We start from the raw sequence: 22338 nt of genomic DNA, 5'->3' as shown, positions 1-22338 counted from the left end.
CTTGCAAACATCAGATCAGTAGCTTTCCCACTTGTGTGAGCAAGATCCACAGTCACACACAGAAGAAACATTTCATACTACCTATCAGTGCAAATACCAATACAACTCACAAAATAATCTTTACCATACGAAGTGCTTCGATATTTTCTATTCTATTTAAAAAAATGCTGGTTCTGATCCACTAAAAAGATTCCGTGACCCAAGTGCTGGCTGCAACTGTAGTTTGAAAAACCACCTGTCAGTGAGCCATCCTCAGTGAAAGGTATGCACAATGCAAGAACACTCTAGGGTAAGGCAAGAAAATGTTGAAGCTTCTGTTTTTACATCTTATTATCCTCTGAAAAATTTCTATTTTATGAGTATGTTTTAAAATATACTTAACATATGCTACTTTGGTACAATTCACTATTAATGGTATCTGATCAAAATGTTTACAACATACAATTATTGAATCACTTGGGTATTAAATGCAGATCCCTGGGCCCCATACCAGATCAAATGAATCAAAACCTTTGGGGTGGGCTGTGAGGAATCTTCTCAAGCTACAAGAGTATGAGGCTCTGGGGGGCGGGGGGAGAAGGAAAGGAAACAAAAGAATGTGTGGCTCTGCATTCTAGGACAAGCCCAATTAAAATGGGGGAAAAAAAAGGTAATCTATATTTTGGGGAAGTATTTCAGGATCAACCTCAGGATTAAGAATTTTAAAAAAACCTTCCTTCTCTGCTTTTATCCCCTCACTTAATTACACCCAGTTCTCAACACAAGGGGCTCCTCTTTTCTCTGTCCCTGCTCCTCCCAAATCACTGTTGCTTTAGAATGCCTCTGATTACAGCAAGTAGTGTTAGGAGAAGGGTTTAGGTAATAATTTCCTGAGAAAAGTAATTTTAGGAAAAACTCCCACCCCCTTGATGACTCCAATGATTACAGATGAAGGAACGCTGTTCAATGTCAAATTTTCCAAGTCACTAATTTAGCATCTCTTGGGTATTTTAGAGATATGTAATTTAATTAGCAACTGAGCAAACACACAAATGAGATACAGAATACATGAAAGACTTATGTTTGAGAAGCCTTAGTGTGACTGTTCTTGCTATAGGACATACAAGATGATTCAAGACTATAGGTATACAGACGATGTGCATATGTGTATACATACATGTTGTACTTGTATACAGATGGATCTATACACTCACTGTACATACATATACACTGTCCATGTGTTTATATATATTTCCACAGACAAGTACAGTCATATACTTTTTCCAAAATATAATGAAACACAAGCAGTAAATATGGCCCAATGGTGCATAACTTTAACATAACACTGGTATTAAGAGCAGATCTTCCAACAAACTGCAAGAATGGTACTTTCTAGTCAGGATTCTAATATTCCAAAAACACTGTGACTTAAAAGCTCTGAAGGTCAAAGTTGAGCCAAGAGAGATCATTTCAGAACTTGTAATACATTAGGAAAAGGCTGACCCTTGCCATTGAAAATAAGGCTACTAACACATCACCAGGACAGGTCTACATCACAGAGGTCACTGTGCTCCACTCCATTCTAAGCCTTCTCTGGTATCTCCTAAGACAACAGAATCTATTAACTGACACACCAGGTAGGAAAACTTTCTTGTTCTGATTAATTTTACTCTCAGGAACTAGCCAGAGGAAAAAATCCCCTACCACAACCACCCAACAGATTTTTTTTTTTAATTCAAAATCAAATAAAAAACAACAGAAAGTTAAAAAGAAAAGGCATTTAAAATGTATTGAGCACCTATATTTTCTCCACTTCACTCTATGTTCTTCAACACCTAAAAGGGATCTTTCAAGTAAGTCTTATCATCTTAGCATCCACTCATCATCATAAGAAGAAATGAGGTTCACAGAGGGGATAATTTCTCCAACAGAAACTCAAGTAAGATTCGAATCCCTGCCTAAGTTCAAAGCCCTTCGGCTATTTTCACTTTATCAGGCTCCTTCCACCACAAAAGGCTCAGAGAGCTAGACACTAAGTAAGAAAAAGAGTATGATAAAGGGAAAAATATTATTTTTCAGTATATGGGCTTCAGAAATGAGTGGAAGCTTTATTAGGGGAAGAAAATGTACTGCACTGTGGAAGGCCAGTAAAACTTATATTTTTATAGATTAAAAAAAGCCCATAAAATTAGAAAACCAGGGGTGCCTAAGTGGCTCAGATGGTTGAGCATCTGCCTTCGGCTCAGGTCATGATCTCAAGGTTCTGGGATCAAGCCCTGTGTCAGGTTCCCTGCTCAGCGGAGAGTCTGCTTCTCCCTCCTCCTCTGCCTCTTCCCCTGCTCATGCTCTAAAAAAAAAATTAGAAAACCATTTCATACGATTTTTGTATGTAGTTGAGGATAATTAAGCAGCTGCTACTACAACAAATCATTAGGAAAATCCTAATGATAGGTGATACTTTTTTTAAATGACAGGTTTAATAAATGGACTAATACTTACAATTCTTTCACTTGCACTGCTTCTATGAAACTATCCTTCTCCAACAATAATTTTATAAGATTGCTGTAAGTCTCACTGTTGAAAATAATGTTTTGCTTTTGTGCCTTCAGGAAAATAGTATATGCATCTACGAAGGAAAAAAAGCAAAATGAGATGATGTTATTCTGAAATGTCAAAAAGAAGGAAAACCCCCTAGAGCAAAGCCTCAAAGCCATATACGTGTTTGTTTTCATGTTCACCCACCACAGCACTCTCCAGAGACACACACACTGACCAAAACAACAGATACAGTCACACTCCTCATCTTGATAAAAACAAAGTCACAGTTTTGAACAATCTACTTAAGCCACGTGGCTGGTACCTGAAAGGACTTCCTTATAAAATTACTTTTCTTTTCTTTCTTTTTTAAGATTTTATTTATTTATTTGAGAGAGAGAGAGAGAGCAAGCGCACAAGCAGGGACAGACACAGAAGGAGAGGGAGAAGCAGGCTCCCTGGAGAGCAGGGATGGGGGACTCGATGTAGGTCTCGATCTAGGATCATGACCTAAGCCGAAGGCAGTGGCTTAACCAACTGAGCCACCCAGGCGCCCCTGAAATTACTTTTCATACTAGCTCTCTAAAGTCAATAAATTATTTTCATGCCAATAAAAATGAGAAGTAGCTCTTCTCAATTTGTCAAAAGATGATACCATTTTCAAAATCAATTGCAAAATGTGTGGTAAAGTCCAAATAAACCACAGGTATAATTTAAATTGAGGGGAGCAAAAGATGCATTTTAAAGCAATCTTTAATCTATAAGTGGGTGGTTACAATGGTTAACATTTCAACACAATAGCATTAAAGTGAATATAGCCTATAATTCTAAAATTAGGAGATCAAATTATTTGGCTACGACAGGACTTATACAAAAACATACAATTTTCAAATATACAGGTATCTAACAAGTAAACTAAGCAACATTTGTTTGACTGATTAACAGTTTTATTTCACTTGTTCACAATAACTGTCAGTGAATGAAAAGATGTTACCAAAAGAGAAGTATCTACACTTTTCAGTCACTTACTTTTCTGAAATAAAATTGCCTGGCTATAAACATCCAACTGAAACTATAATCCACTCTCTGGTGTGTATAAACAAATCACAATAGAGATGGGGCACCATGAACGATCATGTATGACCTTCGGTGGGTATAAAGCTCAATATAAGAAAATACAATACATGCAAGTAGGAGTGAGCAAGATATTAATGCTCTGAAGAACATTCTGAACTACTTCAGAGGTTTCTGAACAAGCAGATGTTATATCTGTATTCCAAGGTTAGGGCAGTTTGCAAGAGCCCTTCAATTAAACTGAAGTGACAATGTCAGAAACTTACTCTTTCGTGCTAAACTCAGAGAAAACTAGAGAGAAAAGGTATGACATTAATATCTGCATCTTAACCAAGGAGAACAGATAAAATCCATCATTCAGTCGACAATGTTCCCTTTTAAGGAAGCTGAGAAGTCAAATGCAGTGCAATTATTGTCTACTCCCCAACAATCATCGCTTGCTCAATGAAAATATACAGGAAGTACAATTAGAATATTTAAGATTAACAAAATAATCAGGAAATCTTACTAGTTGTTTTCTGAAGTTGTAGTTTAAAGATTAGAGAGTGAGCATGCGTGTGGGCACACACACGTGAGCAAGGGGAGGGGCAGAGAGAGAGGAAGCAGACTCCCCAATGAGTGTGGAGCCCAACACATGGCTTGACCTGAGATCCCGCAATCTGTGAGATCACAACCTGAGCTGAAATCCAGAGTCAGACGCTTAACCAATGAGACACAGGCGCCCCTAAAATTACAGTCTTTGTATGAAATTGCTATGGCTGTTTATTATTCTCTATTAGTTAGAAAAAAGAAAGAAAGAAAGAGGCAATCACTGTAATGCCCCAAACTCATTTGCCACAGGTTTCTGGTGTGAAAGTCAGTAAGTATACTAAACTATCAGAAATTCGATAAAGTACTAATGTTAACAATCAATTTTCAAACTATTCATGTTTTGCTAGGCATTCAAATCCTGGAACAGACAAAAGACTAGAAACTCTGAAGAACAGGATAAAACCAGTTAAATAAATATAAATTGTATATTAAAGCTAGAATAGGGGTATGTTTATAATAACAAACACTGCATTATATTTATTAACTGATTTTTACTTAAATGAAAATAATTTTTAAAAAGGTGACATATGAAGGGGTACTAGTCTTCCAGCAGTTAACTATACACTAATTTTATACTCCTTTCGATCTAATTAAAATTCCACTATTGGAATAGTACCCATAGTCATAATTTTGTATTTAGGTTTAACATATAAATATGGTGAAGACTCAAGGATGTATACATTGAATATGCCACAAAGGAAAATGACCCAAAGGATAAAGTCACTATTCATGATTGAGAAAATATAAGAGCTTAGCTTATTCTTTCCTCATATACTTCATGTCAGTGTCACAAAATTCTAATTAAGTCAAGAAATTATTAGGTTCTGTAAATTTCTAAATTGATTCTTTTCTACTGAACAGAGTTCAAAACTGTCAATATTAAAATAAAAAAAAAATCTGCTGCATATTGGTTAAAGTATCATAAAGCATACTTGAAAATCCACACAGTATCGAAGGAATTAAAGATGATGCTAGCATGCTATGGAGAAAAATTAACCAAAGTGAAGGATACAATAGTAAAATATGATTTTGAAAGAGTACAATGAAGTCTAAATAGAAATGTCTATCATGTAATAGGCAAGCTGATACCAGAGGGTTCAAGATGGTCATAAAAATTTTAAAGCAGTCATAGTAGTGGTAGTAGGCATGCCACTTCAGGAAAGTCTACCACGAGAGAAAAGGAAGTGCAAGACACAGACCTCATGTCCTGCCTCCAACCCTGAAATAGTGCTTGATCACTTCAACATACACAAGAACGGTGCTTAATTGCCCTAATCATTTTCTGCTTTCAAATAAAAGTGAAATACATAATAAATACATCTGCCAAAAACCACTCATGATCATGCTATTTTCAAAGTATACTTTTTAATAAAATGTATGCCTATTTTAGTTCTTATTATAAGAAATTTCAAATGTACAGAAAAATATAAAGAGTAGTATAATGAACCCTTCCATATGCCCATCACCTACATCTAACAACTATTACCATTTTGCCATTCTTGCTTTATCTTTGTTCCTTATGGCTTAGCTATTTTAAAATATATTATAGATAATCTTGATTTTTTTCCATTTTTTAGTACTTCAGTAAGATCTCAAAAGTTAAGGACACTGTCTGATAAATCTTAACACCACTATTGTATCTAATAAAAATAAGACAGGGGCACCTGGCTGGCTGAGTCAGAAGAGCATGAAACTCCTGATCTCAGGGTCATGAGTTAAAGGCCCATGTTGGGTGCAAAGATTACTAAAAAAAATTATAAGCTTAAAAAAAAAAAGAGAGAGAGAAATAGTTCCTGAATATTATCTACTACTCAGTTGATGTTTACGTTTTCCCAACTACCCCAAAATGTGTTTGTTAATTTAAACTTTTTTTTTTTTTAAAGATTCTATTCATTCATTTGACAGACAGAGATCACAAGCAGGCAGAGAGAGAGGAGGAAGAAGGCTCCTGCTGAGCGGAGCCCGATGCAAGGCTCAATCCCAGGACCCCGAGATCATGACCCAAGCCGAAGGCAGAGGCCTTAACCCACTGAGCCACCCCGGCGCCCCACATTAAAGAACCAAAGAAAATAATTAATACATGTAAGTTCCATCTCCGTCCTAGAGCACTACTAATTTGTTAGAAGGACTTAGATCCCCTGTTGCTATTAGAAGACCCCAGCATACAGATTTACCTTTGCTTCTCTTTTGTTGGCAGGCATTCAACAGATCTTTCTGGATATTACTTTCTGTATGTGAGGGTGATGAAAAATTCAGGGAGTGCTTTTCATCTTCATACCACAACTGGAAGAAAGAAGTATTCAGTTAAACAAAACCTGGTATACAGTGTGATCTTTTTAGAATGAAACTGGGCTAATTATGCCCTACAGTTATACTGACAACAAAACCTGTTAGGTTTACAGTTAAAAAAAAATTACCTCAGGTACGTCAAACGGAACCTCTTGATTACTGTTTCTAAGGATTTCTGCTAATAATCTTAATGTCTTTGCACGTGGAATAATATTTTCTTCTTGCATTTTATTCCACACAGCATCAGCTTTTTGCCAGTCACCATTTACTTCTGCAAAATTTTGAATAAGCAGAAATTAATGAACATACTAAGTCCAATTCTTAAAAATGTTTAGAATATTTTCCCTATTTAATGTTAAAGTAAGCATTATTCCAAATATTGCCTCCAGGGAAAAGAACAGGATGACTGTGGACCCAAGGAAAAAAGACTCCCTTCTGTATGTCTTTTGAGTTTTCAACAATGGAAATTCCTTACCTAATAAAAAACAACAACCCCCATCCCACTTTACTACACACTTTGATGTGAATAAAAAGTCTGTCTTTCTAAGGTAACCTGAGAAACCCACTGCTGAAATCAGAATCAGAAATAGGTAATAATTCAACTATGCCCGTGAGATTTTGGAAAGATAATGTGTACATGTATATAGTGTAATACACAGCTGGAGGTCTAAAGTGATTCAAAGTGCACAAATGTATGATTTTCTTCAAAAGTGTCAAATCAACAAATCCCTTTCACTTAGTAGAATAGGGAGAATTCTGTCTCTTCTGCTGACTTGAAGAATGTCTATGATATTGTGTGATAGATTTTTTTATCCCACTAATGCCATCAGACTAAGTATTATAGGGCAAGGAAATAGGCAGACTCCTTCAAATTGAAAAACTGAGTTCCTGTTATGTGTAACCTAATCTTCACAAACAGCAAAAACTTAATAATCAAGACTTAATTTTTAAACATTCTAACAGGTTTTGAAAAGAGAAACGGTCAAGTCATTTAATATAATCAACTTACGCTTGTGAAAAACCAGACCAATATATTAAAAATATCATGACACTAATTAAGTTCAGTGAAAGTATTACACACAAAGAAATACTATTTTAACTGTGGTTTTTGAAATTTTCATATATGAATAATGAGTATCTTCATTCTGTATAGTCAACTCTAGGAAGGGGGCTGTTTCAGAGCACAAATGTTCCAAAAAACATACATAAATATGTTTCTCAAAAACAGCAAAATACTGAAAGCGATGGGATTTTCCTAGATTCCCCCACACCTGTCCAACTGAAAAGCTACATTTTTTTGGTAACCAATGACTCCTGGAAGTAAAAAACTCAAAAGAACAAAAACAAAACATACTTATGCTCCATCAGAAACCTACAACAAGGGGCGCCTGAGTGGCTCAGTCATTAAGCATCTGCCTTCAGTTCAGGTCATGATCCCAGGGTCCTAGAATTGAGCCGCACATCAGGGGGAGTCTGCTTCTCCCTCCCCCACTCCCCCTGCTTATATTCCCCCTCTCGCAGTCTCTCTATCAAATAAATAAATAAATAAAATCTTTAAAAAAAAAAAAAAAAAACCCTACAACAAAGAAAAAGGTAATCGTAAGAAAATTTCCCCAGGTCATACACAGATTGTAATGATTTTGTACATACTTTGGTAATAAAAGCAGTCCCATATAAAATCCTTAAATTTACAATCTCTTTTCCCAAAACAAGACTCTCATAAGCTAATTATGCTTTTCCTTCATTAAAATGTTCTCATGTAATATAAAATTCAAAAGTAACTTCTCAAGTACATGAGTATATAAAACTAACTGGACTAAACAAATGAAAAACAAAACCCCAAGTTCCAGTATCTTTAACTCTATAGAAGAGAAAAGGTGGAACATTCTGTCCCCTGCCAAGAGGTATACCTGTGGATTGTGGAAGACATAGTTATAGGCCTAACTGCACAACTGGTAACAGCACCGCTAAGGTGGTTTTTACAGAGATTCATTTTTAAGATAACATGAACACTGAAGAGAAGATGGATGGAAGATGGACAACTCTGTCTTCAACTACAGGAACTCTATGAAAGTAATTTTCTTCTTCTAAAAAAGGCACACATATATGAAAGCTTCCACTTTAGGAGGACAAAGATATTACAGAGATGCAGCTTTAATTAAAATGGACTAGCAACTTAAAAAAAAAAATCTCAGAGTGCCTGGGTGGCTCGGTCAGTTAAGTGTCTGCCTTTGGCTCAAGTCATGATCCCAAGGTCCTGGGACAGTGCCCCAGATCAGGCTCTCTGCTTAGCAGGGAGCCTGCTTCTCCCTCTCCCTCCATGCCCAATGCTCTCTTTCTCTCAAATGAATAAATAAAATCTTAAAAAAAAGAAAGAAAGAAAGAAAGAATGAGCTCATTAAAAAGTTCTACCAGGCCAAACATTTTCTCAGGTATTCACAATCCAAAATACAAATTTTTCAAGTATAATAGGACCACATTTCATATATTATCCCATATCATATGTTCCTTTTCAAATAAAATGAAGTCCATGGTGCTTTAATAAATTATTTAACTTCTTCAAATAATGGTCCAAGGGGAAAATGGAAAGAGGGGGCCACAAAGGAGAGGCTGGTTGAGAAAGGCGAGGATCAGGGTTATCACAACCACATTATCAACTTACAGCACCACAAAGGCATGAAGTATACAACCTGGGTTATAAAGTATACTTCATAATAATAATTCCTGACTTCCAGCCTTACAAGAGGCCACCCTCACCTTACAGGGATCTTCAGACTACTGGCTCAAACACAGAGCAAAAAAACTGAAGAAGGTGTACAATACAGCCAAGAAAGGGGATGAAGGAGAAAAAAATGGTAATAAACCTCCAAGACTATTTATTCCTAAATGAAATTTTAAGATGAACCTACGGGTTGTTTTCTTTTCTTTCTTTTTAAAGAAAGCATCAGCAAAAGGTCATCTGTATAGGAAAAAGAGGTTTGTGAGGCTGGCCACCTCCACCTTCCCTGGACTACCCCTGCTCCTCGTACATCCTTCCAGTTTTTTTTTTTTTCACTCCATATTCTTAATCTTGGTTATAGGCCTAACTGCACAAAGTACTACCCTATCTGCTGCGTCCTCCCCAATATCTAGCACAGTTAGGGATTATGGTCCTCTGTGGGGACCACTTTAACCGCTAAGACTCATTTGGATACATTCAGGGTTTTTCTTTTTTTCTGAAGTTGGTATAAAATTAGAATTTAAGCATGAAATAGTTCCTCAAAATAAAGGGGTGGGGAAGGGCAAGAATTAGCACTTGAATAATACAGGTTATAACCCACCAATTAAGGACTACACTCCTAAAACCTAAGTTTGCTAACTGCGTATATTCAATAACAACCTCAGTATTGTGTGCCAGAATTTGACCATTAAACCAAAGAACTGAATTTCAAGAATTTTAAGAGTTTTAAAAATTACATAGCAAAGTGTGCATTTCAATGCAACCAACAACTGAAATATAAATTTTACAGCAAGTCTTATTTACACCATTAACATAGAAGATAACTTTTTTTTCTTAAAGATTTTATTTATTTGACAGAGAAAACACAAGCAGGCAGAGAGGCAGGCAGAGGGAGAGGGAGAAGCAGACTCCCCGCCGAGCAGAGAGCCCCGATTTAGGACTCAATCCCAGGACCCTGGGATCATGACCTGAGCCAAAGGCAGATGCTTAACTGACTGAGTTGCCCAGGTGTCCCAAAGATAAAGCTTCTACTGATAATAAATACAAATTCAAAAAGACAAATGAATTAAGTTATTCACTGCTGTCTATGTTTGGTGAAGGTAAATTTCCCATGAGAAAAACAAAATAATCTGGATCAAATGTCTGGGGAAGTGGAAGGATGAAGGGATGAAGAGAGGGCGGGGCAAGAGGGAGAAAGGAAGGAAGGAAGGAAGGAAGGTAGGTTAGTTACTGACTTGTCTAAGAGTTGCTCTTCTCCATCCAAATACCTAAAAGAGACTGCAAAGTTCCCAGATGTGTAAACTGGAACTGACACACTAGAACACTGTTTGGTAATAAAGATCAAATGTTTCAGAACGCAAATACAAATCTAGCCTAAGGAAACAACTATGGGCGTGAACAAAGATTAAGGCACAAAGATAGCACAAATACAGCACTGTTTTATAATGTGTAAAATGAATTTCTAGTCACATGTCTAGCACAAGGAGATTGGCTGGATAAATTCTAGTACAGCCATGCAACGTAGTCATTTATAGGTAAGAAAATGTTTATAATATAAATTCAGTCAAAACTATATTAGAATATAATCACATTTTTAAAAACTGTTTAGCAATGAGTCTGTGTATCAATATGCATTTTTCTGGAAAAAGATTTTTTTTTTTTTTTGAAGATTTTATTTATTCATTTGACAGAGAGATACAACAAGAGAGGGAATAAGGGGCACCTGGGTGGCTCAGTGGGTTAAGCCGCTGCCTTCGGCTCAGGTCATGATCTCAGGGTCCTGGGATCGAGTCCCGCATCGGGCTCTCTGCTCAGCAGGGAGCCTGCTTCCCTCCCTCTCTCTCTCTGCCTGCCTCTTCATCTACTTGTGATTTCTCTCTGTCAAATAAATAAATAAAATCTTAAAAAAAAAAAAAAAAAAAGAGAGGGAATAAGAGCAGGGGCAAAGGAAGAGGGAGAAGCAGACACTCTGCCAAGCAGGGAGCCTGATGTGGGGCTCGATCCCAGGATCCCAGGATCCCGGGATCCCAGGATCCCAGGATCATGACCTAAGCTGAAGGCAGAGCATAATGACTGAGCCACCCAGGCACGCCTGGAAAAAGATCTTATACACATGAATGAACATGGTAGTGATTATGTGATTTATAGGAGTGACTGGTAAGTCTACCAGAGGACTTAAATAAAAAGAAAAAAATTAGGGGCGCCTGGGTGCTCAGTGGATTAAAACCTCTGCCTCAGCTCAGGTCATGATCTCAGGGCCCTGGGATCCAGCCCTGTATCTCTCTGCTCAGTGGGGAACCTGCTTCCCCCTCTTCCTTTGCCTGCCTCTCTGCCTACTTGTGATCTCTCTCTCTGTCAAATAAATAAATCCTTAAGAAAGAAAGAAAGAAAGAAAGAAAGAAAGAAAGAAAGAGGAAAAGAAAAAAAAAATTGGTCTCTCCTCGAAAAGTTCTATTAAATTCTGTGGCCCTGATGAAGATTTTTCTTACCTTTTCATTACTGCAGTAAGACTGTCAGAAACTATGAAACTTGTCTGGTGTCTAGTGATAAAATATAACAATCTGTGATAAAATTCAATCTGGCCTCTACTTAAAACTCTGTTGAAGACCACACATTTGACAATCACTAGACCTTCCGGATATTCCTTTCTTGTACCTGCCTTCAACAGAATTAATGTCTGAAGATGAAAACATGAGGAACAGTCAGATTACTTACTATACAATTTTAGTAGACTGTAGTACAGCTGGTCTCTATCACATTCAAACAACTTCTGTGTCAGCTCCACTAATTTTTCTAGAACTTCAACCTTAAAAATAAGATTAACAGATGGATCTAGAATGTGTAAAGGACATATTTTATAGCTTAAAAATCTCAGTTTAATCATCCTTCCACCAAGCTTTACCCAAAGGGCAGATTAACTTCACTTCAAAAGTTAAAGAGCCGAGCACACCAATGTGAATGGACTTACTGCCACTGAAGTGAACACTTACAAATGGTTAAAATGATAAATTTTATGTTATATATGTAGTTTACCACAATTAAAAATGACTTTTTTTTAAGCTAAAAAGCTGAAGGACTCTGTAGTCAAGAACAAAACATGAACAATCATCTGGCTGAGGAAACCTCATAAAGATACATTCTGAGAATTCAAAGACACTGGTGGAAGAAGATCCAGTGAATACACTCTCCAGTTAATAAGAACACTCCTACACCCAAGTGTTATACTCCTCTTCCCCTGTGGCTTCCACTTGGCGGGATATGAAAAGATATCTGCACTGGAGGAGACGTAAAGCAGAAATTCCACTGGGCTACCCTAAGTGACTCCTCTGGTCACTGAGGACTGAAGCAGATTTAAATTGCAAAAGAAACAAGGTTAGCCTGCTTAAGCCAACAACTTAGGATAAAGCAGGCTAAAATCTTCAGGGCCCAAATTAAAAATTTTAGGGATTCTACTGCACCTCAGGAACAAGAATTAAGCTACTACTTATTTGGAAAACCACCAAAGATAATGCTGCTTCCATTAATAATGCTCTATGTCCCCAAATTCCCGAATGCTCATACGACATGTAGGAAGGACACTTGCTTTCTACTCACAGTTTTAGGTGGTCGAGACCAGAAATTAAACACAAACCTGATTACTTGAAATACATCTTTCACAAAACCACTGAAGTCTTGTGGATCGAGCTCTAATGCCTGGAGTCTATAAAATAAAATCATCAGAGAACGTGTGAGGTAAGGCTCAGCTAAATGTGAATTTTCCCTCAAAGACAATAGTTTTCATCTAATCCACTGCCTCCTTCCTAAACAAATATAAAAAAAGAAACCTATAACTTAATACCAGTTACCAAAGACTTTTAGGATTAAAACAGAGCATAAATAGGAACCTATATTTAACCAGTATCTAGAATATTTGGGTTATGTCAAAATGTTGCTTTGCAGGTCAATTTTCATTCAACAGATCTTTAAACATTAAGATGGTTAAACTTTCTTTACTATACAAAGGAACCTTGACTCAGTGTACTAAATCAATTCTAAAAGATGTCAAATTACACACACACACACTTCAGAGATCCCAATGGATTCAGGAAGCAAAAATTAATGTACACATACTTATGAACCATCATCACAACAATAAACCAATGGCTTTCACTTTTAAAAGTATTGTGACGGCCACAAATGTTTGCCTATTATCTAAAACTAAATGTGTAGAGAGCGAGGTACTTAAGCAAGCTAAGTACTTAAAATTAGTTCATAGTCTTAGTTTATTTCAATTACTGAGATATATGTTATATCCTCAATCAGAAATTACTAGGGTTTAGTCAATAACTCTGGCGGCAAAGCAGTTCTTTTTTAATTTTGGATACTGGAATAAAAGGCAAACTAATTCACACATAATTCCAAGGATTTGTCACTCTAACTATAATATTCTCATCATGTGTAAGAGGGTTTCCCCATTAAATAGTACATTTCAATCACAGCATTATGATAAGAAAACTACATACTCATTAGCCCTGGCTGCTCCAGCCTAGAGGAGGTACCTCCACTGATTTCTCCGCTCAGCTTTGTTGACTAAACCACGGATCCCTCAAATCTGATCTCTTATTTAGAAGTCCTCATGATTTTTTATTCCTTCAAGTAATACTGTACAATGTTAAATTAAGAACTGAAGCAGACAGTAACATCTCAGAGCTCTGGTAGGATGACAGAAAAACAGGCACAGCAGAAGTTGTAAAAGTATTCTCATTCTGACTGTGCAAGTATAGGCATTCTGGGATAGAAGAAAGAAATGCTGAATAGATCAACTGCTGAAATATATTCTCAAATACATTAATATTTACATCTCCACACAATTTCTACTCAAGGATTTTCTCACATTACCTCTTTGATTTCATAGGCATTACTCCGAAAATGAAACCAATAAAAATGAAACCAAATGAAATCAAATGTATACAAAAAGCCCTTCCAAAAATACTAGACTGTCCTCTTTAGAAGAAGGCAAAATCCAAGGCATACACTCAATTATAGCTTCAACTGACTGCTGATGCAAAACCAATGATCTTAATAGCACAACTTTTATGTTTGTAAACGCTTCTTTTTGGTGGCTGATTAATCTGCTTGTCACAAGCAGGACAGCTGACTTATACAGCAGATAGTCCTAGGTTTCATTTTGAAATTGAGAACTATTTTCACATTGTAAACCTCAATCATCAAAAGAACATCTAGGTCAGATTAACTAAATCTCCTAGGCTTCTATAATAGTCTACATTTCTGTATCTCTTAACATCTTACTGAATTTTAAACACAAGTTGAAAGCAAAAATAGAAAATATAATAAAACTTTGGAGAAGAACAGAACTCTAATTGGGATGTTATATATATCAAAAACCAATTAATTAGAACAGTTTAATTAAAACAATAAACTTACCTAACTTTTTCTGTTTTTGCTACATACAGTCTAATTAATGAACACTGAGAATAAATTAATTACTCTAATAAAACATCTGGCAAGTTTGTTTCCACCGAGGTTACTGTGCTCTAAAATATTCTTTGTGAAGTTCCAATTTAGCACCAGGTTCACTTGTATAAGAATAACAGTAATGCAAAATACAAAATAATTTCTATTTGTTACATTACTCTGATGTAAATTTGTTGTTACCATAATAGGCTTAAATATATACTAGTAAAAAGACCTATCAAGTAATTATTATCTTTAAAATGGAAAGAAATGAAGATTCTTCAGAAAGAAAAACCACCTTAAATTTGACCCAAACAGAAGTTTTTACCTGTTTGATTTTTCCTGCTGTTAGTGTTAGAAACGTGAAATGGAAAACAAATGAGCAACTATCCCAGCCTCATATCCTCTATTCAACATAGCGGAGAAAAAAATGAAGTGCATGAGAGGTAGTGGACAAGTAAAAACAAGAACCCAACTATTTATCTTTATAGCTAGAATAGCAAGGGGAGAAAAAAGTATCATGGAACTTGTTAAATCTTTCAATTATCTGTCCTTTTCTCTAAAATCTTCAGAGATGGGGTGACTGGGTGGCGCAGTAGGTTAAGTGTCCAACTCTTGGTTTCAGTTCGGGTTGTGATCTCAGGGTCAAGAGATCAAGCCCCACATCAGGCTTCACTTAGCATGGAGTCCGCTTGAGACTCTCTCTCCCCTCCTCTGACCCTCCCACTACGTGTGCATGCTCTTTCTCTCAAATAAAAGGACATCTTAAAAAAAAATCTTTGGAGACAGACTTAAAGACCATGTCTAGAATAAGGAGGAAAATATAATTGAGCAAACATGACCCACTTAACCACATGTTACCAGAGATATTAATAAGTAAACTAACTCATGGGTATGAACTGACACGAGAACTGACATCTCTTGAAATTTGGGAGGTCAGGGGAAAAAATATCTCTAAAAATCCTTCTGTATCTATAAGATCCATTCTGGCTTATTAAAGAAGGCAAATTAAGATGAAACCTTGCATGTGATCTAGCAAAGAACAAAGGTAAAAGCCACAAAGACTGGGAGGTCACTATAATCCAAACTTTTGGTCCTAAACACAAAACCATAAAAAGAAGAGTTTTGCCCCTGAGTAGACTCTGGCTACCATATAATGGAAGGGTAACAGCAGATAAGAGGAGAAAAAAAAAAAAAAAATCAAGAAAGAATAATTCTGAAAAAGGGTAAGTTCTTTTGGTGGTTCAGATACTGAGGGGTCAGGGGATCATGGAGATTATACTGCAATATATATACAAATGCATCAAACCAAAACACTGCATACCTTAAACTTGCACGATGCTATAACTTATCTCAATTTTTTTTTTTAAGATTTTATTTATTTGAGAAAGAGACAATGAGAGAGAGCATGAGTGAGGAGAAGGTCAGAGGGAGAAGCAGACTCCCCATGGAGCTGGGATCCAGATATGGGACTCGATCCGAGAACTCCGGGATCATGACCTGAGCTGAAGGCAGTCATCCAACCAACTGAGCCACCTACGCGTCCCACTTATCTCAATTTTTAAAAAAGATTTTATTTATTTGAAATAGAAAGTGTGCATAGTATATGCCCGTACGAGTGGGGTGAAGGGCAGAGGGAAGAAGACACCCTGCTGAGCAGAGAGCCCAATGCTGGGCTTAATGCCAGGACCCCAGGATCCCGACCCGAGCTAAAGGCAGGTGCTTAATTGACTGAGTCACCCAGGCACCTCCATCTTATCTCAATTTTAAAAAGACAGCGAGGGGCGCCTGGATGGCTCAGTGGGTTAAAGCCTCTGCTTTCGGCTCAGGTCATGATCCCAGCGTCCTGGGATCGAGCCCCACATCGGGCTCTCTGCTCAGCAGGGAGCCTGCTTCCTCCTCTCTCTCTGCCTACTTGTGATCTCTGTCAAATAAATAAATAATAAAAAAATCTTTAAAAAAAAAAAAAAAAAAAAGACAGCGAGATCACAGAGGTAAGAATGAAGAACAAAAAGAAAAAGTGAAATCAGGACCCAATTTCAAATTCCATGACTACCACTAACTAAACGAACTCCATACTAACACTCTGAACTAAAGCTTCCTGCTTTAATTACTTCTCAGAGTTGTTTTGTGAGCCTCATATAAAACTGTACATGAAAATTAATTGAAAGTGTAAAAGTGTAACTAATATTACTTATATTGTTTAGCTTGTAATCTAAATTTGAACCTCAAAGGAAAAGGCTGAAATGAGAAATGCTAACCAAAATTAAAGCAGACTCTGTGTTTCTACCTAGAAAACTCAGCAGCCCCTGGCACATGGCAGGCATGAAGTTTGTCATCACTGAACTGCTCAAAGGGATAAGAATAAACATAAGTATTTCTTTACAGAAACCTTTAGTGTAGTTATTTAACCTTTCAAATAATAATTTAACTTTTCTCATACTTGTATGTAACACCCCTCCCTGGACTTAATGTCCTGTCTTAAAACACAAAATGAAGTACCCAAACAATATTAATTTATTAAATGACCTTGCAATACTTCCATCCTGGGAGGTGACTTAAGTACCTTAAAAAATACTTTACTGATGGGGCGCCTGGATGGCTCAGTCTTAGTTAAGCATCTGCCTTCAGCTCAGGTCATGATTCCAGAGTCCTGGGATCAAGACCTGCATTGGGCTCCCTGTCTAGCAGGAAGCCTGCTTCTCCCTCTCCCACTCCGTCTGCTTGTATCCTATCTCTCGTCATCTCTCTCTGTGTCAAATAAATAAATAAAATCTTAAAAAAAAAAAAAAAAACCTGACTGAAAAAATAAAGTCCTTTCTTAGTGAGAAAATACCATCTTAATATATGCCAACAAACTGGACAACCAAGAAGAAACAGATAAATTCCTAGAAACATTTAACTTTCCAAAACTGAATCAGGAAGAAATAAAAAATTTTAAAAGATCAGTTGCTAGCAATGAAACGAAATCAGTAATCAAAGTCCTCCCAACAAAGAAAAGTTCAGGACCAGCTTTACAGATGAATTCTACCACACCTTTAAAGAGGAATGAACACCTATTCTTCTCAAACTATACAAAAAAATAGAAGAGAAAGGAAGACTTCCAAATTCATTCTCTGAGACCAGAATTACCATGATTAAGGGGGGAAAAATGAATTAATGAAAGGAAAAAAGAAAGAAAAAAGAAAAGATCATCTTATTTTATCGTAATTTCTAGCAGAAGAGCAAGGGAGGTCTGGGCTTTAGACCAAATCTGCTATGATGACCACAGAAGAGGTATCACCTATAAGGATAGAACAAAATTTCTGTATTTATGTGTCAGGGGCTTTAACAGTAATGCATTTCACTTACTTCTAAGAAATAATCCTAAGTAAATCATCTGAAAACCAAATATACCTATACCTATACCTATAGATTAAGATGTGCATTATGATGATTTCTTTTAAAAGTAAAAAATTTTCTCAGAAGACAAAAGGGCAAATGAACTTTAGTTCACTCACACTATGGGGTGACGTGGTCATTAAAAATAATGATCAGAAGAGTACTTAATTACACATGCGTGGAATGCAGAAACAGTGATGTAGGATAAAACTATGGTTCTATGGTTCAAAGGGATAAGAATAAACATAATCAATTTACTTCAATTATGTACAGAAGAAATATGTGTTAACTAAAGGACAGAAAAACCACAGAAATGACTAGCTGAGTAATGGGATTAACCGTGCATCTTCATACTTGGCCTATTTTAAAAAGGAATCATATGTAAATTTTATTTGAATCTATTCACAGGGGAAAAAGTCATATCGATCATCATCACTGGTACAACACAGACTACAAAATACTGACTGGTATTATTAGATAGGTTTGTAAAAATAATTTGTGAACATGTCCCCAAGTTCATTCCAGAATGTGCCAGAAGAACATTGTGAAGATCTAGGGATAGTTACCCTGCAGATGAGACTGCAGGAGACTAAAGAGTTGACTTCAATACCGGAAAGACTGTTGCACAGAAGGAAGGGAATAAAAGTTAACACTTACTATTTAATAATGGACCAAACACTCTTTTGAGTGTTATCTGATAAGAGCCCTAAGAGACAACACAAAGACAAAAGATGGAAGCACTTTCCTGCCTCAGGGCCTTTGCACAGGGAGTTCCCTCTACCTGAAATGCTTTTGCCTCCACTCTGTGTGGCTGGCCCCCACTGCATCCTTTAGTTCTTATCCCAAACATGACTTCCTCAGAAAGACAGAGTCTGTGGTATATCCTTCTATAACAATTACTGCATTATATAGATTCATTTTTAAAGATCTTTCTCTAGGACGAACATCTTTCTCAAGATGTCATTGATATTATTTATTATTGGGACGCATAGATGGTTCAGTTGGTTAAGCGTGTGCCTTCGGCTCAAGTCACGATCCCAGGATTCTGGGATCAAGCCCTATGTCGGGTTCCCTGCTCAGCGGGGAGTCGGCTTCTCCCTCTGCCCCTCCCACCACTCATGCTCTCTTCTCTCTCTCACTCTGACATAAATACATAAAATCTTTTAAAGAAAGTATTTATTATTGATATGATGAAGGGAGAGAGGGAAGAAAGACAGGGAGGGAAAGAGGAAAGGAGAAAAGAAGGGAATAAGGGAGACAGGGTAAACTGGTCAAACAGGATGGACCTCAAGGGGACTATGCAAAGTGAAATATGTGAGGCAGAGAAAGACAGAGTATGATCTCACAAATATGTCGACTCTAAAACAACCGAACTTCTAGAATGGTGTTTGCCAGGGGCTCAGGAGAAATGGGGAAATATTGGTTAAAGGGTACAAACTTCCCTTGTAAGATGAACAGGTTCTGGGGACCTAATGTAGTGCATGGTGACTGTAGTTAACAATACTACAGGGACGCCTGGCTGGCTCAACAGAGGTGTGTATGACTCTTGATCTCAGGGTATGGAGTCTGAGCCCCACACTGGGTACAAAGATTACTTAAATAAATAAAACTTTTTAAAAAATGTTTTTGGGACGCCTGGGTGGCTCAGTTGGTTGGACGACTGCCTTCGGCTCAGGTCATGATCCTGGAGTCCCGGGATCGAGTCCCGCATCGGGCTCCCAGCTCCATGGGGAGTCTGCTTCTCTCTCTGACCTTCTCCTCGTTCATGCTCTCTCTCACTGTCTCTCTCTCAAGTAAATAAATAAAATCTTTAAAAAAAAATGTTTTTAATAAAAAAGAGAAACAATACTGTATATCTATATATCTATATATGTTTATGTATAATCTATATATGTTCATGTATATATACACCTATATCTAGCTACATTTTTTTTAAGTAGGCTCCACGCCCAGTGTGGAGCCCAATGGAGGGCTTAAATTCCTGATCCTGAAATCAAGAGTCGGACACTTAATCAACTGAGCCACCCAGATGCCCCACTAAGACAGTAAATCTTAAATGTTCTCATCACAAAAAAGAAACTGTAATTATGTGCAGTGACAGAGGTGTTAACTAACGCTACTGTGGTCATCATTTTGTAAAATGTAAGTAATCAAATTAACATGCTGTACACCTTGAACAGACACAATGTTACATGCTAATTATATATTAATAAAGCTGGGGAAAAAGAATTTTTTAGAGTTTTCCCCTTTCCACCGTTTTGCTTGACCTCTAATATGTGTTAACAGCTTCATCAAACTCTCAGATGTTGAAGAATACCATATGCATCAACCCCTCACCTCATGCTGCATTTCCTCCAGAAAGTCTTGCCTAATTTCCTTCACTGGGAGTAAGTTCCATCCTTGAACTCTCAGAAGTTCATACTTTTCTTATTCATACTTTTCTTATGGCAGTTAATACTTTTCAGTCTCAAATCATAATTATTCTCATACATTAATCTCACATTCAAGGAGTGGCACATTAGCTCTTAATAAATCTTCATCTGATTCTCTCTTACTCTCCTTTTGGAAGAACACACTTTTTGTGAGTGTAAGAATTTATATGCTCATTATAGAAAATGCAGGAAATTCAGAAAAGTATAAAACAGAATAGCAGCTGTTAAGTCCACTCTCCTGTAATAATCCATGTATGGAAATAAAATGTAAGACAATATTAAAATGTACTGTATAGAATACATGATATGTGTACACCAGTTCATTTAAAAAACAACATGAATCCTATTACACATTGAATTCTGCCTCTTCTTTCTTCATTTAATGTGAACATTTTTATGACTGGCTTATCTTCTCTCCCACAGTGCTTGAACTATAAAGAAGCTTCACTATATACTTTGCTTTGAAAACTTAACCCTAGCAAATCTACCCATTGATAAGACACTAATGCATTTTGGGGAATGATTAAAAAAATATATTGCTCAGTATTTATAATACTCTTTCACATGCTGATACAGTCACAATTTATTATTTTCTATTACTTTCTATATTCTCAATAATCCTTAGAATACTATAAGAGAAAATTCCAGATCTTGAATTTTAGTAGTGAAAAAAGCAAGTTCCCATTTTAATTCAAACCCAGCTAATCATTAAAAAAAAAAAAAAAAGAAAAAGAAACTAGAAATGTGCTTCGGAATATTCCCATGTTTCACACACCTGCTGTCCTACCCTAAAATACCACAGGGGTTCTGTAAAGCCATTCTTTATCCTTTAAGCAATTTTGTACACATCCACTATGAAAATTCTGTCATCAGTAGACAGCATCCCTAAATGATTACACTCAATGATGCTGTATTTGGCAGAGCTTTAAAGTAATTAAGAGGCAGTTTTCTCTTGCCTATTCATGTGACAACATGTACCTTTATGCTAAACTTCATACTGTGAATTAAGTGGGGTAAAGCAGATAACGCAATCCCTACTTTTAAGGGGCAAAGAGAATTAATATTATTGATTACTACCATAATCCAGAAACATGCAAGCTGCTTTACATACATTATGTGATTGAATCTTAAAGATACTATACTCCCTTTTATAGAAGAGGAAGCTTAAGAAGGTTTAGTAACTGTCCATTACCACACTAGCAAGTAGATGGCAAAAGGAGAACTCATGATTTTGGCTCTTCTATTATGTCTTGATTATTACGTAAAGAGACACACGAGTTCCTATGATAGAGCCTCTCAGTCACTATTATCTGAATACCTCAGCTTCATTTTCCCTCTGATCAGTGCCCTGCTAATACTGATACCAGGCACACAGAGCAGCAGAACTCAAAAGGCAGACAGCTTCCTGCATTTTCAGACACACCAGGCATTTTTTTTCTTTTTTTAAAAGATTTATTTGAGAGAGAGAGAGAGAGAATTAGCTGGGGAGGGTCAGAGGGAGAAGCAGACTCCCTGCTGAGCAGGGAGCCTGATGTGGGACTGGATCCTGGGACTCCAGGATCATGACCTGAGCTGAAGGCAGACACTTAACCAACTGAGTCACCCAGGTGCCCCCACCAGGCACTGTTAATGAAAGAATTTATACTATTTTCTAGAAAATACAAGTGAACTACTTGAGCTACCGAAGAACCTGCCCAAAATAGCATGTCCCACTTCCCTCTGACAGAAGGACAGATTGAGTTGTAAGACAAACTAAGAACGTTCTGAATCAATCGAACAGTCTTCCCTTTCCATACTTTTCTCTTCTTCGAAAAATATCAAGACAAACTATAATTTTCAGGGTTGTATGCCTCCATTTTCAAATTCACGATAAGCAGTCATCAA

At 36.8% G+C, this 22338-nt stretch overlaps 1 protein-coding gene across 1 annotated transcript in view; it reads right to left on the bottom strand.

Moving 5' to 3' along the window:
- LRPPRC (leucine rich pentatricopeptide repeat containing) overlaps positions 1–22338 on the bottom strand; it is a 106509-nt gene that overhangs the window by 20154 nt on the left and 64017 nt on the right. Inside the window, exons 26-30 of the mRNA XM_032351881.1 lie at positions 12819–12887; positions 11903–11993; positions 6597–6739; positions 6354–6462; positions 2479–2605 (exon numbers count right to left, since the gene is read on the bottom strand). Coding sequence (XP_032207772.1) covers positions 2479–2605; positions 6354–6462; positions 6597–6739; positions 11903–11993; positions 12819–12887 — 539 coding nt within the window. The remainder of the gene's footprint in view (positions 1–2478; positions 2606–6353; positions 6463–6596; positions 6740–11902; positions 11994–12818; positions 12888–22338) is intronic.

This window comes from Mustela erminea, chromosome 7 (genome assembly GCF_009829155.1).
Source record: "Mustela erminea isolate mMusErm1 chromosome 7, mMusErm1.Pri, whole genome shotgun sequence".
Lineage (NCBI taxonomy): Eukaryota > Metazoa > Chordata > Mammalia > Carnivora > Mustelidae > Mustela > Mustela erminea.
The sequence above is the reverse complement of the archived record's forward strand: the minus strand, read 5'-3'. Positions and strand labels throughout refer to the sequence as shown.